Source organism: Bos grunniens, chromosome 13 (assembly GCF_055505025.1).
Source record: "Bos grunniens cultivar Pamir isolate PY7600 chromosome 13, Bosgru_T2T1.0, whole genome shotgun sequence".
NCBI classification, from domain to species: Eukaryota; Metazoa; Chordata; class Mammalia; order Artiodactyla; family Bovidae; genus Bos; species Bos grunniens.
The window spans coordinates 53,976,635-53,990,843 of record NC_141177.1 but is presented as its reverse complement, the minus strand read 5'-3'; the positions used below and the strand labels follow the sequence as shown (position 1 = coordinate 53,990,843).

Here is a 14,209-nt window from a genome sequence, read left to right as displayed (position 1 = left end):
TATCAAGCAAATATGCAAGGGTAATATTTAGATCAAGTTTACAATATTTAAATCAAGTTAACGCTGTAAATTAATCCACTGTTCATGTTGTATTGATAGCACTGTTTTCAGTATCTACAGAAAAGGATTCTGACACATAGTTGGTAAGCTCAGGGTTTTTTCCCCACATATGCACAAAATCTAGACTGCACTTACTCATAGTTAAGCAGTTTCTCTTAGCAAAATAAATGTAGTTTAGCATTTGGTTTTCTTTTATTATGCCTTAGCTGTATTTCTGAATATTTTACTGTCATTTTCAGTAAAGCTAAAGGGGCAGAAAATTATTGATGCATTCCTGAGTACCTGTTACTGAGATTAACCAAAGGTTTATACCATTCTTTTAAATATTACTTTTAAGAAAGTTTTTCTATTGTCATGGCTCATGCATTTGAATAGTAAAGTACCATTTTGTACTTAGCATAAGGTAGATGGATGCTTAAATTTTTTGAGCATTAGTCACCAAGTACTTAAACAATTTTGCTAAGTTCTGCCTGGAAGTGCAGAGGAATTTTAGAATTAGAGCTGATAACCTTTGAGCAAGTCTTAGGCCCTACGTGTGTCCTCCTGTGCTTCTCATGAATCGAGGAGGTTGGTGCTGTCTTCCCTAAACACACTGAAGAAATGGGCTTAGACTGCTGCGGTTAACATTAACATCCCCCAATCAGAAACTACACTTGACTGCTTTTAATGTATTTGACCAGCTTCAGGCAGACTTTTTTTTTTTTTTTAATCAGTTTCTACTGTTAGTTTAAACAAACTGCAAAGTCCTGGATTCCTAAAGAAATGTGGCTAGCCATGGGTTTCTTTTGTGATAATATAGCTTGGCATTTTTGAAACTTTTTTCACTTATACATCACAGTTCTTGAAGTAAAACTCAAACAGCCAGTGTAATTAATCTTACCCACTTTTATGCTTTTTTTGAGAGGCTTTAGTGCACAGTGGTTAAGAGCATGGCCTGGGGTGCCTGAGTGTCTTGTTTGAGTTCTGGCTTCACATCTTACTAATGAACTAACCCCTCTGCCTTAGCCTTCTCCTTTGTGAATGCAGATGGTAAGTGTGCCTACCTCATAGGGTGGTTGTGAGGAGTAAAAAGTATGTGAAAGAATTAAGCCTTGTTACAAAGGAAGTACCATATATCAGTATTAGCTGTAATTCTGTACTGTAAAATATTTGGTGATCACTGCAGGGTTTTTGATCAAAGTCTGTTGTAGTACTCTTAGCCATTAAATACATTCAGCCAGCATTTATTATGCTAGAATCACATATAAAACAATAAATATATGGCCATATGGAATATTAAATTGATGGTGATTATAAAATACTACAAATATATTCAGAAGAATGTTTACAGGCATGTTTTGAACATCCACCTTGGATCATAAGCTGTTAAGATGAAGTCTTAATGGTCAGTGAGTATGTACAAATGTATACAGTAGTTACATTTGATTATGTGACTTATGATAATGAAGTATAATTAATTTTTAGAGCTAAAAATTAAAAATGAAGTCTCTGGGTTCCTGTAATAGGCCAGTTGAGAGTTAAACATTTTATAGTTGCCACTGGTAGTCTCTAGTGACTTTATATTCACGTTGAATTTAGGTAATGGTACTCACAGGGGAGCTGTGCAAAATAGAATAATATATAATTCTTCCCCAGTCACACTGAGTCTGTAGAGTGTATTTCATAAAAAACTCAGGGTAGCATCTGAGCTAGAAAAAAGGTTCCGTGTCCCCTTAAAACTCTGCATTCTTCAGCTCCTTCGCCAGCAGCTATATTATGATGCTCAGCCCAGTTTCTGTTGGTGTACGTATTAATAAACTAATTGTTGAGTAATTTAGGACAGAGACACTTGCTGTAAATTATGATTCAACATATTCCTCAAAGAACAGAAAGGAGTAGCACCAGGCCCCCAACCCTCGGCCCTGAGCCTTATCATGTTGGGTTACCCCTCTCTGGTGCCAGTTTCTTAGTTGAAACTTAAAAGTCACTGTCCAGTTTTCCTCCCGTGTAAATGGACACGGGCTAATTTATCCTTCTCCCAACACTTGGGAATGGAAAATTCCCTTCTGGACAAGTGAGAGGGCTGGCTTCCCAGGTCCACTTGGTATTGGCTCCTCTGAACACCCAGTTTATTCTCCTCTCCCACTGATTCTGTCCTATAACCTTAATGAGTCTTGTGGATTCAGTACTTATTTTTGGTTTATCTACAATGCAGCATGGTGATAATGCATTTCAGTTTCATTGATCTGAAAATTGATTTTTAAAGACTCCACTTAAGTCAAAGCTCTGCTTTTGCTTTCTTAATATGAAGTATCAGCAAACCAAAGTGTTTATGAATATCTGTGAATGAGTATATTAAATGCACATACATAACCTACTGGTGGATTTTAAAGAGGTTGAATGCCTTTTAAGTATTTTCTTTAGGTTTTAATTTTACCACTGTCTTTCCCCCAATATTCTTAAAGATGATGGAACACCTGAGGTAGGTAAAGGGCTGACTTTCTTCTGTAGCCATCAGTTTATAGTAATAGATTCAAGCTTATTTAAGTTTGAAGTGTGTTTATGACCTAGGATATGATCCATCAGTGAACATCGTCCTGTGTGAACTTGAAAAGCTTGTATTCTGCTGTGAAGTGTACTTTTATCAGTTAAATCCAGTTGGTTGAGGGTGCCATTCTGTTCTTCCATATCCTTATTTTTCTAAACTTAATCTGTTATAGTTGTAATCGTGCGTTAGTTTGTCTTCTTTCAGTTGTTTTCGCTTTGTGTATTTAAATGTTGTTAGGTACTTACTCATTTAGGATTCGATTCTGTCTCAGTGAACTGGACCTTTTAACATGAGAATATAGACACTGCGTCTTTATGTAATGTTTACAGGGTAAAGTTTCCCATTCTTTCACTGGTACACCTACCCAAGTCTTTTGAAGTCAGTTTCCTATAGGTAGCATATAGTTGGTTTACTTTTCCCCCTATTCCCATGTAATTATTGACATGTTCTGGACATTAGTTTGAGCAAACTCTGGGAGGTAGTGAAAGACGGAAGCATGGGGTGCTGCTTTTTCGGTCATCCATTTCCTCTTTACTGCCACCTTTTAGGTAATAGGATCATTTCTAAGTATTCTACTTTTATCTATTATGATTTTGACTGGTATCTGATAGTATAGACTTTTTAGTGGTTGCTCTAGAATGAAGTAAGCCTTTTCTTTTTTCAACTACTATACTCTCCCCTGTTGCCAACTTCTCATATAAATACTGTAAATGTTCTTGTTTAGGAAGCTCAGCTTCTGGAGTGCAGGGAATTTCAAAATCAGAGGAGCTTTGTGAATCCGCACTGCTGCTAAGAGTCAATGGCCTTTTCTCCTGAAGCATCTGTTTCCCACTGCTTAGAGTGGTGGTTTCTCCAGCACTAGGAAGTATGTTTACATCTTGATCTCTGCTTTTGAAATCCGAGCAAGTGTCCTTTAGGCAGAGTACATTTTGTTCTGGCTGAGGGGCAGGAATATTCTCTTTGATTCCTGGCCTATAGACCCCTTTGTTCAAGGAGGTAACATCCCCACTGTTTCTGTCCTGGGAAGATAACAAAACAGTGTCCGATTGGCTGTCCCAGCCTTGACTTCCTTGTTCTGATATGTGTGTTGACTGAGAGGAGGCCTGGGAAGAAATGTGCGTTGATTCCCCATCAGAATCGCTGAAAAGCTTTGGGGACTGGGAGCCCCCCACCTCTGTGGAAGACGGGAGGTTTTCCAAACAGTCGTCTGTGCCTTCGGCATCTCTTTTAAAGAACACTTCCCACTGCGGTACTTCCCCATCAGCCCTCTGCTGGGGCTGGAAGACAGGACCCGTGTCTCCTTGAGCTGATCCTAGAATTTCTGATTCTTCACTTTCACTGTTGGATTCCTCACAATCTATAAAGTTTGCCCAAAGGAACGTTGGCATACTCTCTGCTTTGAAGCACCCTGTGCTTTCTCTCTGTTTCTCAGGCTGGTTTTGTGATATAGCAGGCGTGGGAAACACCTCAGGGTGAAGAGTCAGCTGGTTTGGAACCTTGTGCCTTAAAGGTGCCGGCAGAAGATCATCAAAGAGACCGTCGTCGTCTTCCTCCTCTGTGAGACAAACAGAACAGGTGTGTAGGTGACAGAATGCAGAAGGAACCGATTCATGCTTTTAATTAAAAATCCAATTTGCAGCACTTAGCTGCATTTTTAAATTCATAGAATTGCAAATAATGGGAATTCACTCTTCTTCCAGGAGAAGTTAAAAGGCCGCTTATTATTCTGAACAGTCTGACCTGACTACCAGCCTTTAGCTTGTCATAAAGCCAGGCAGGGAGTTGAGACTAGAGATCTGCACTCCCCACATAAGACCACAGAGTCTTAATCAGTGGTTCTTACCTGGAAAGCTTTTTAAATAAAATAGCTTTCTATGTTTCATTTCAGACCTACTCAGTCCCTGAAAGTAGGGCCGAATAATTTATTTTTTAAGTTCTACAGCTGATTCTCTACATCAGTTCGGCTTTGAAACCATCTACACTAGGAGAGACATTTGCAAACTCTTTGTGCTCTGCAGCCAGTAGATGTTCAATGCATTGGCTGATTTAATAAAACAATTTTTTTCTAAAGTTTTCCTTCTATGAACATTTTTTGATATCTGTTAATTCATGCATGTTACAGGCTAAATGTCTGTGGTCCTTTCAAAATTCTTAATTTCTAACTCCACAATGGTATTTGGAGGTGGGACCTTTAGAAGCTAATTAGCTCATGGTGAGGGAGGTGGGGGACACATATGATGGGATTGGTGTCTTTGTGAGGAGAGGAAGCAGATTTCTCACTTTCTCTAGGCCCATGCACAAAGCAAAGGCCATATGTGTGCACAGTGAGAAGGTGGTACAAGCCAGGAAGTGGGCCCCCACCAAGACCCAGACCTGCCAGCACCTTGATCCTGCCATCCCAGCGGCCCCCAGGACCGTGAGTAGCACCCAGTGTCTGCTCATTGCCATGTAGCCTGTGCCAAGTGCACAAGGCCACGAGACACACGAGGGGGCGGGAGGAACAGGAGACTTTAACCAAAATGCCGAATAAGCCACGTCTGGTGTCACGTTACTGTCTCAAGCATGCTGCACTTGCCTGAAGTGAGCCCTGTCCACTTACATCCTGAAAATGAGGAAATCTTACATACAGAATGTACTTTACATAAGTGAAAATGACAAGGCAGGGAATTAGGGAAGGGGGAACAAATGTTTCCCTGCCCTCTAATGGTACCTAAGCTTGAAGAATGAAACGGAATGCTCATGAGACTGCTTACTGGATAGGGTAACTTACTATTCTAGTGCTGAAGCTGGTGTTAAGACACAGGTAATTATAAATTAACTATTTTCCCAGTGACAAAGGGTATAGCTTAAAACTACATTTTTTAAAGCTGCTTTAACGGGGTAGGGGGGCAGGTATAGGATCCATCATCGAGCTTCCCATCTTACCACTGAGGAGACAGGCCTGGAGGTGTGTGACAACGTGAAGGTCAAGAAACCAGACAGGCAGATTGAGGGACGAAACCCAGCTCTTAAAGTCCAGGGTTCTGTTAGAACTTATAATTGTTCAAACAAGCAACTGTTTATATCTTCTCATCTTCTAAAGGACTCACGGTGACGTAAGATGTCTAGCTGCTGTATCTGTAGTCATCCTAATGTCCAAGTTATGGCTTTATTTTAAGCCAGGGATTAATACATTTGTTACAGCTCCTTCACAATGTGCCAAAGTTACCTTTCTGTGGAATGTGTTTGTATCACCTCTAAAGCTGGACAGCTCATGTTCTGAATCAGTGACTATAACAGTATCATGGTATGTTTCAACTCTACTCTGTCAGAACATTTTCACATTAACTCACCTGTATGTGTCTGAAAAAAAGTAAAATTTCTATGCTATTAGAAGTTTATTTTGATATTATTCTATGCCTTGACAATATAAATACTGTAATTTCTACAATTCAGTTTAACCCAATAATAATGAGAGCTGTGAAACAGACTTAACATATAATGTTCATCACAATATTTATACAACTGAAAAGTTCAAAATAAATGTACAATGACAAACATCAGATATACCATTATGTAGTTATGGCATCCAATAGGTGTGTAGAAAGGTGAGAAAATAAAACCTATAGTAAGGAAAAGTCAAAATTGACCCAGAAATGATAAAATATGATAGTAAATCCTCATGATCTTGGATTAAGCAATAGTTTTGCTTAGATATGACACCAAAAGCAAAAGCTATAAAAGGAATTAGATAAATTGGACTTCATCAACAGTTAAATTTTTACACTTAAGAAGACACCACAAAGACAGCTTTCCCCAGACCAGAACACCCTGAAAAGCAGCCTTGCAGGGAAACCCGTATCCATGACACCAGGGTCATTCTTCCTACCTGAGTCTAGGTGCATTGTTCTAGCTCTCTTCAGTTTTCCAAGTGGTTTGTACTTGGGCTCAGTACTTTGGGAAGATCGGCATAAAGGCTTTAAGCTGAAATAATATAAACATTTTATTTTTCCTGTTGGGAAAGCTGCTGGAATGTAAGTGTTATAGAGGTTATGAAAACCTGACTATGGGGGGTGGGAGCCACTACTATTAAAAGCAGAAAAGCAATGTTTAATAATCAAAAATACTTTCCTATAACAAAGTGGTAAATACGAGCATTTAAACAACCTCGTAGACCTCCATCTCTAATTGTAGGACTGGGGAGAGCAAAACTTTTCTCTTTGTTCTTGCACTGCAGAAAAGCAGGTCTTTATAGAGGAACACCTTCTGGCATTCAGGGAATTTCAGTATTGCAACAGCTTCCTTCTGCAGATTCCCAGAAGCCTTGAGGATTATGTAGAACACACTTGCTTGAAGAAAGCCGATGTGCCCCTAACTAGCCTGTTTCACATCCTTGCTCCCACTTTCAGCCCAAAACTATTCTCTAGGTCCATCCCATTCAACAACATAAATGCCACAGGTAGTCCACTCACATTTCTTTAACTTTATCCATAGTTGTGCCCAACGGGATGACATTTGGATAGACATTCACAGGACAGATGTAGCTCAAGAAATCTTTAATCTGGAAGAAGGAAAACAAAATGCATCAGTTATCTCTCCCATGAAAACCCTGGATGTTAAAGAAGAGCGAAGCGAGGAGAAGCTGAAGTCTCTCAAGACTGTGGCTCCCAATGTCAGCTGCACCCGGGGAGTGTCTGGGCCCTTTCAAGAAGAGATGCACAAAGTGCAGGCCCTATCTCCAAAGATCCCCTAACACCGAGCTGCATGGGGCCTGGGAAGCAGTGATTCTGGCTACCAGTAAGGTGTGAGACACTCTGATGACTGGGATTCAGAGATTCTGTCCTTCACACGACATTAGTTTCCTTACCCATAGTGACCCATTAGGTCACTCACCCATAGTAAATACCTCTCCTTCCAGGAAGTTGGAATTTAGCTGAGTATTTAATATGCACAAGGAAACAAGGTCTTCAAACTCCATTCCTTTCCTCTGACATGGAATTGTTAGCAATACACCAAGAGGAACTACACCTTTGAGGCTGCCTAATTTGTTCTCAGGATTTATTCTAAACAAGGACAATGACATGCAAACATGTCATGTCATGAATGCCCTCTGCAAAGCTCGGAATGCTAAACAAGAACCTCCTCAAAACATCTCTTAACAACCCAGACGGGCTTCTGCTTTGTCACTTACTAGATCTTGGTGAGCTTGTGATTGATCTCAGTCAAGTTACCTCATGTCTCTTCGATTCTTCATCTAAGCGTATAAATGACATAACACATGTGACGTGCTTAGCCTGGTACCTAGCACATGGTTAAATATTCAATAAAACTATTAGGAGTTGGTCATCATGGCAACACAAAGATTTTTCTTTCTTTCTGCACATGGGGAGACTGAGGCACAAAGTAAGTATTAGCACTCAACTTTTTCAAGTAAAGCACCACAAGAGGTAGGGAACTCAGCAATTATTAATAACTGGATTAAAATGGGAACCTTAATTAAGCCTGGGGGAAAGACAAAGATCCATTCTTTGGTTACTTTTCATAAACAATTTCATTTGCACTTTCAGAGCAGGCATGCAATGAAAAACCATTGTTACCTGCCCACAACCTATATGATTTGTACAATCAGTCCAAAGTTGAGGCTGGTAGAAATCTGAGGCTTTTGAAGGGAATAAGAATGAGGAAAGGAAGGTCAAACCTACACACCAGAAACAGTTCAGGGAGACAGACACCCAGTACACTCTCCTGCTTGTCCATAGAGTCACTGCAAACGGTGGACTGCTGTTCCTGGTGGAGTAACTACAGGGTTCTTGTGAGCCTCTACTCACAGCACTTTGTCAACCAATCAAATACACAATCTTGCTTTATGTGAGTTTCTCTTTAAAGATATCTTACATAATATATACTGTTGGTCCATGGACACTGAACTCATGGCCAGTGGCTCTGTAACTCACAACTGAGCAAAAATCAAACAGGTAACTCCTCCATAAGGCACACTGCAGCCTCCTTGCGCTTAGGAACACTTGCCAGCACTTCAGCATTACACCTGGGGGCTCTTTCAAACAACAAAATCACCCCAAAAGCACAAAAATGTGGAAAATGCAGCAGTAAATAGTTTAAAGGTCTCTTGTTTACAGTCTACGAGCTGAAACATGAAGGCAGGAGACCACCATGTGCGACCTGAGTCGGGAATGTGTGTGTCAGGTGAGTCCAATCCTTTGCTTCCCGGGTGTACATGTGTGCAAAGGACCACAGAGCACCATGCACACTGATGTTAAGGGTTCATACAAGTGTCAGTAAACAGGCGGGTTTGTAATAAGGAATCCACGAATAATGAGAATCAATAATACTTGGGGGCGGGGGAGGGAGAAAGGATATAGAAAACAAACCTATGGTTACCAAAGGGGAAAGGGGGCGGCAGAGGTATAAATTATGAATTTGGGATTAACAGATACACAGTATTATGTATAAAATAGATAAACAAGGACTTGCTGTAGCACAGGGAACTATATCCAGTATTTTGTAATAACCTATAAGGGAGAACAATCTGAAAAAGAATGTATGTGTGTTAAATAACTGACTCACTAAACAGTGAATTTGCTATACATTAGGAACTAACACAACATTGTAAACTAACCATACTTCAATAAAATTTTTTTTTTTTTTAAAGAATGTCATTGCCTGGAGCTGTTCAAATCACTACCATGCCCACAGCTCACTGCTGCAGAGCTGTATCTGTGTAGCTCCAATACAAAAAATAACCATTATCAGGGAAATGCATTAAGGGCAGCAGTGGCAAAACTACAATCATATATGACAAAGCATCATAAAAAGCCAGCTTTGATCTCGCTTTTTCTCCAATATATGAAATTACTGAACCCCTGCACTTGTAAGATGCTAGCATTTACTTTGGAAATGCTTGAGAATTTTGCAAATAAATTACGTATGTCAGGCTTCCATCCTAGTAGGTCAATATCCTATATAAAAAGTATCCTCACATAACCATATGAAGTCCTCTTCAACTGAGTAATTCTGCTATACTGGTCCTTACTCAGGACAGAGTGTATACCCCAATAGCTTTGTTCTTCCACACTTCTGAATAGTGAGGACTATTTTGTAAATGGCTTTTCAGTACCATCAAAATCCGGAAGGGGCCAAGAATCTGGCCAGTACCAGGCAGCTTATCATGAGGTTTTATCTGCAGTGCTCCTTCAAATAAGATTTAAGATATTTTTTCCGTCTTTCTTCTTATTGAAGTACTCCTTCAAAAAAGATTTAAGATTTTTTTTCAATTTTTTTAATTGAAGTATAGTTTATGTACAGTATTATATGTCATAGGTATACAATGTAGTGATTCATAATTTTAACAGGTTATACTCCACTTATACAGTACTGACTATATTCCTTGTGTTGTATAATGGAGTATTTTACCTTAACTATGACTTCATTAGGGACACTTTTTTTTGTCTGTTAGCCTTTAAATTTTATTTATTAAACTATAGCTGATTTACAGTATTGTGTTCACTTCAGGTGTACAGCTTCAGATTCTGTTCCATTATAGGTCATCACAAGTCAGTGAATATAGTCCCATGTGCTGTGTAAGATTTACGATGCTTTTATGACAAACAGAACTGAAGTGGAGTATTTCAAATAAATTTAGAAAGCAAGGCAGAGAGAACACCTTAGTCGTATGTTTTCTTTAATGTTTAGGTTGAAAATGGTGATGATCAGCAATTTCCTTTAGACTTAATGACATACCCCATCCACTGAGATGTCTTCCCTGCATTTCTTTAGGAAAAGCCACAGCCCACCTTGAGCAGTAGAAAAAGAGATGCCCCCAGAAGCCATGAAGGCGGCCGAGGTTCTGAGCCTATGGGATCCTCTTACCTCACTGTAGGAGGAATGAAACGAAAAGCAGGCTCTGTAGGAACTCTCTCCAGTCCTGGTGGGAGATGCAAACACAAAATTAAAGGTCACTTGACCAAAACTAAGTTCTAAACTTCAAGTCTTTTCATGTAGGCTACTGCAGTGTGAAATCATCCTATCATCAGTAATTTCTTCCTGGCACAGGGGAGAATCCTTTCTAGAAATACAAATTTTTGTAGACATTCTGAGTAGCGAACATTAAGGAAATTTGCTAAAACACAGTGATCAGTGTGGGGCTCCTCTACTCCACCAAGGGCTCTACTTCCTACAACATCCATTCATGACTCCCCGCCAAGCAAGACACCTCAACTCTAACCCTCTTGTCTGTCTAATGCAGGTAGACCCTGGGAGATACTGGCCAATAGATAGGTTTGGAAGCAGCATTTCTTTAGTTCAAACAGAGTTTAAATTTCAGAGGTTATTTTCCACAATTGTAATGTATTCTCTTCTTGGGCTTAGGCTGCTGCTGCTGCTGCTAAGTTGCTTCAGTCATGTCCAACTCTGTGCGACCCCATAGATGGCAGCCCACTAGGCTCCTCTGTCCCTGGGATTCTCCAGGCAAGAATACTGGAGTGGGTTTAGGCTAGACTGCATTTAAACCATTGATTTAATTGATGCCTTCAAATTGTGGTGCTGGAGAAGACTCGAGAGTCACTTGGACTGCAAGGAGTTCAAACCAGTCAATCCTGACTGAATATTCATTGGAAGGACTCATGCTGAAGGTGAAGCTCCAATCCTTTGGCCACCTGATACGAAGAGTCAACTCACTGGAAGAGACATTGAGGCTAGGAAAGATTGAAGGCAAGAGGAGAAGGGAGCAACAGAGGATGAAATGGTTGGATGGCATCATCAACTCAATGGACATGAGTTTGAGCAAGCTCTGGGAGATGATGAAGGACAGGGAAGTCTGGTGTTCTGCAGTCCATGGCATCACAAAGAGTCAGAAATAACTTAGTGACTGAACAACAAGGTTTCTCTCCAAAGACACTGCTTGCTTACCTCATAATGATGTTGGTTTTTCTGGTTCTTTCTCCAAACCACATGGTAGATGGCTTAATGCTGATTGTGTGGAGTGGAATTCTATTTTTGGAAGTAATGCCACATGGTAACTTACTCCACTGAAAATATTCCTCTGCCTAAAAACATTTTAAAAATACAGAAAATCAGTTTTAACATTTTCAACAAATCTGTTTGTAGGCAGGGTCTCAAAAACAAACATAGATGGATTTTCAGACATAGATAATAGACAGACAGACATGAGGAAACAGGTAAGTCCAAAGTGAGGAACATTCTATAAAATAACTGGCCTGGGCTCTTCAAAAATGTCGCTGTAATGAAAGAAAAGCAAAAGACTGGAGACTTACTTGATCTACATCAAAAGAAACTAAGGAGATCTGAGTGAATGCAACACATGATTCTAAATAATATCCTGGGGACTTCTCTGGTGGTGTAGTGGCCAATACTCTACACTCCCAATGCAGGGGGCCCAGGTTCCATACCTGGTCAGGAAACTGGCTCCTACATGCCATAACTGAGAGGTCATATGCCATGCTAAGATCTGGTGCATCCAAATATATAAATATATATTTCTTTAAATCCTGGACAGCCTTGCTCCTCCCTCCACAAGCCATAAAGGACACGATTAGGACAACTGGATATTTGAATATGGACGACATCACATCCAACAGTGTTGTATCGATGCTGAATTTCCTGAGTGTGAGAATTGTACTGTGGTCATATAGGAGAATGTCTTTGTTTATGGTGAAGTGTCATGACTCAGATGGGTTGGTGGGGAGTCGGGGGGGAGTGGCGTGCTGGTTACACACACACAGGAGAGAGAGATGAGGCTGCCAGGAAGAAGGCATGGTGGTGTTAACACACAGTGAAATCCGGATGAAGAGGACGAGGTGCTCATATGACCCAGTGATTCCACTCCAGGGTATACATCCGGAAAAAAAAAAAACCAAGAACACTAATTTGAAAAGATATATGCACCCCCATGATCACAGCAGCATTACTTATAATTGCCAACATGTGGAAGCAACAAGATGTGGTACGTATATACACCATGAGCTATGAGAGGGAAGTTTGGGGGAGGATGGATACATATATATGTATGGCTGAGTCCCTTCACAGTTCACCTGAAACTATCACAACGCTGTTAAGTGGTTATACCTCAATACAAAATAGAAAGTTAGAAAAAAAAATAATACAAAACAAGAGCATTATCACCTCAACTAATGTGGATAATGTGCCGTAAGAAAAGAACGAAATTTTGCCATTTGCAACAATGTGCATGGACTTGTAGGGTATTATGTTAAGTGAAATAAGTCAGACAGAAAGACAAATACTATATGATATCACTTATTTGTAGAATCTAAAAAATACAACAAACTAATGAACACAACAAAAAACAAGCAGACTCACAGACACAGAGAACAAACTAGTGTTAACAGTGGGGAGAGGAGGGGGAGGGGCAGATAGGAGTAGAGGATTAAGACGTATAAACTATTAGGTATAAAATGAGCCACAAGGACATACTGTACAGCATGGGGAAACAGAGCCAATATTTTATAGTAACTATAAATGGAGTACAACCTCTAAAAACTGTGAATCAGTATACTGTACACCTGCAACATGTAATACTGTACATCAACTATACAAAGTGTAGCACTCAGTTGCTCAGTCACATCTGACTCTTTACAGCCCCATGGTCTGTAGCTCACCAGGCTCCTCCAACCATGAAGTTTTCCAGACAAGAATACTGGAGTGGGTTGCCATTTTCTATACCAAGCAAAAGGAAATCTGCCAATTAAGACGTTTATGGGGTGTTGTTGGGGAAAAGACTACAAGTCCCACAGAAAAAGGACAAAACAGTTTCTACTTTGTATCAACATTATTTTTATCCATCCATTAAATAACTGCATGGTGTGTGTCTGTGTTTGTGTGTATATATACGTAAACAAAATGATGAAGTAAATTCATGACGTAAATTATAATATGAAGCTGAACAATCATCAAAAGAATTTCTTAGCTCATATCTCTCCTGTGGTGGTTTGAAATAGAATACTCCATGGTAAGAATAACAATCTTTTTTTTAAATTTTGCTTTACTTTAGGACAAAGAAACTTTAGCATTTTGGCTGATGGAGTTACATAGTATTACTACTACAGTGATTATCCAAATGTATAAATGTGCTATTTACTAAAATAAAAATTACTCAGCATTTGAATGCCAAGATTAAAAATTTAGAGAAAAATTATGATCACACAAACCCTCTGCATTTGACGGTCACTAATTAGTAGTTGAGTTACACTGAATGACTATATAAATTAAAATGGAACTGTTAAAGCCAAATTCAAAATTGAATCCCTGGCAGTTAATAAGAGAAGGAAGTTCTATGATGGCATCAGAAAGTCAATTACCAGTGAGTTTCAAAGACACTAAAAATATTCATTTGAAACTGGATCACCAATACACGTAACTACTTCCAAATTTAAGGGACTTCCCTGATGCTCCAGTGATTAAGACACCACACTTGCAATCCAGGGGGTTGGGTTTGATCCCAGGTTGGGGAACTAATATCCTGAATACCGTGTGGTGTGGCCAAGGAATTTAAAAAAAAATCAAAGCAAAGTTATATTTAGATATTTACCTCAAATGAGAAAAAAAATAAAGTTTATAAATATGCATGTGTCATGAGTTTCAAAAGTAAAC

The 14,209-nt window shown here is 39.5% G+C and overlaps 1 protein-coding gene across 5 annotated transcripts in view; it reads right to left on the bottom strand.

Moving 5' to 3' along the window:
- Window positions 1–1,267: 1,267 nt before the first annotated feature.
- Window positions 1,268–14,209, bottom strand: part of DCLRE1C (DNA cross-link repair 1C) — a 35,908-nt gene continuing 22,966 nt past the window's right edge. For all 5 annotated transcript variants that reach the window (XR_015139614.1, XM_086334241.1, XM_086334242.1 and 2 more), the window contains 5 exons: window positions 11,492–11,628; window positions 10,454–10,508; window positions 7,039–7,127; window positions 6,456–6,550; window positions 1,268–4,142 (listed from right to left, as the gene is read on the bottom strand). Coding sequence is in view for 4 of the 5 variants with exons in the window: in XM_086334241.1 (XP_086190367.1) it covers window positions 3,166–4,142; window positions 6,456–6,550; window positions 7,039–7,127; window positions 10,454–10,508; window positions 11,492–11,628 (1,353 nt within the window). In the remaining variant the exon portion in view is untranslated. The remainder of the gene's footprint in view (window positions 4,143–6,455; window positions 6,551–7,038; window positions 7,128–10,453; window positions 10,509–11,491; window positions 11,629–14,209) is intronic.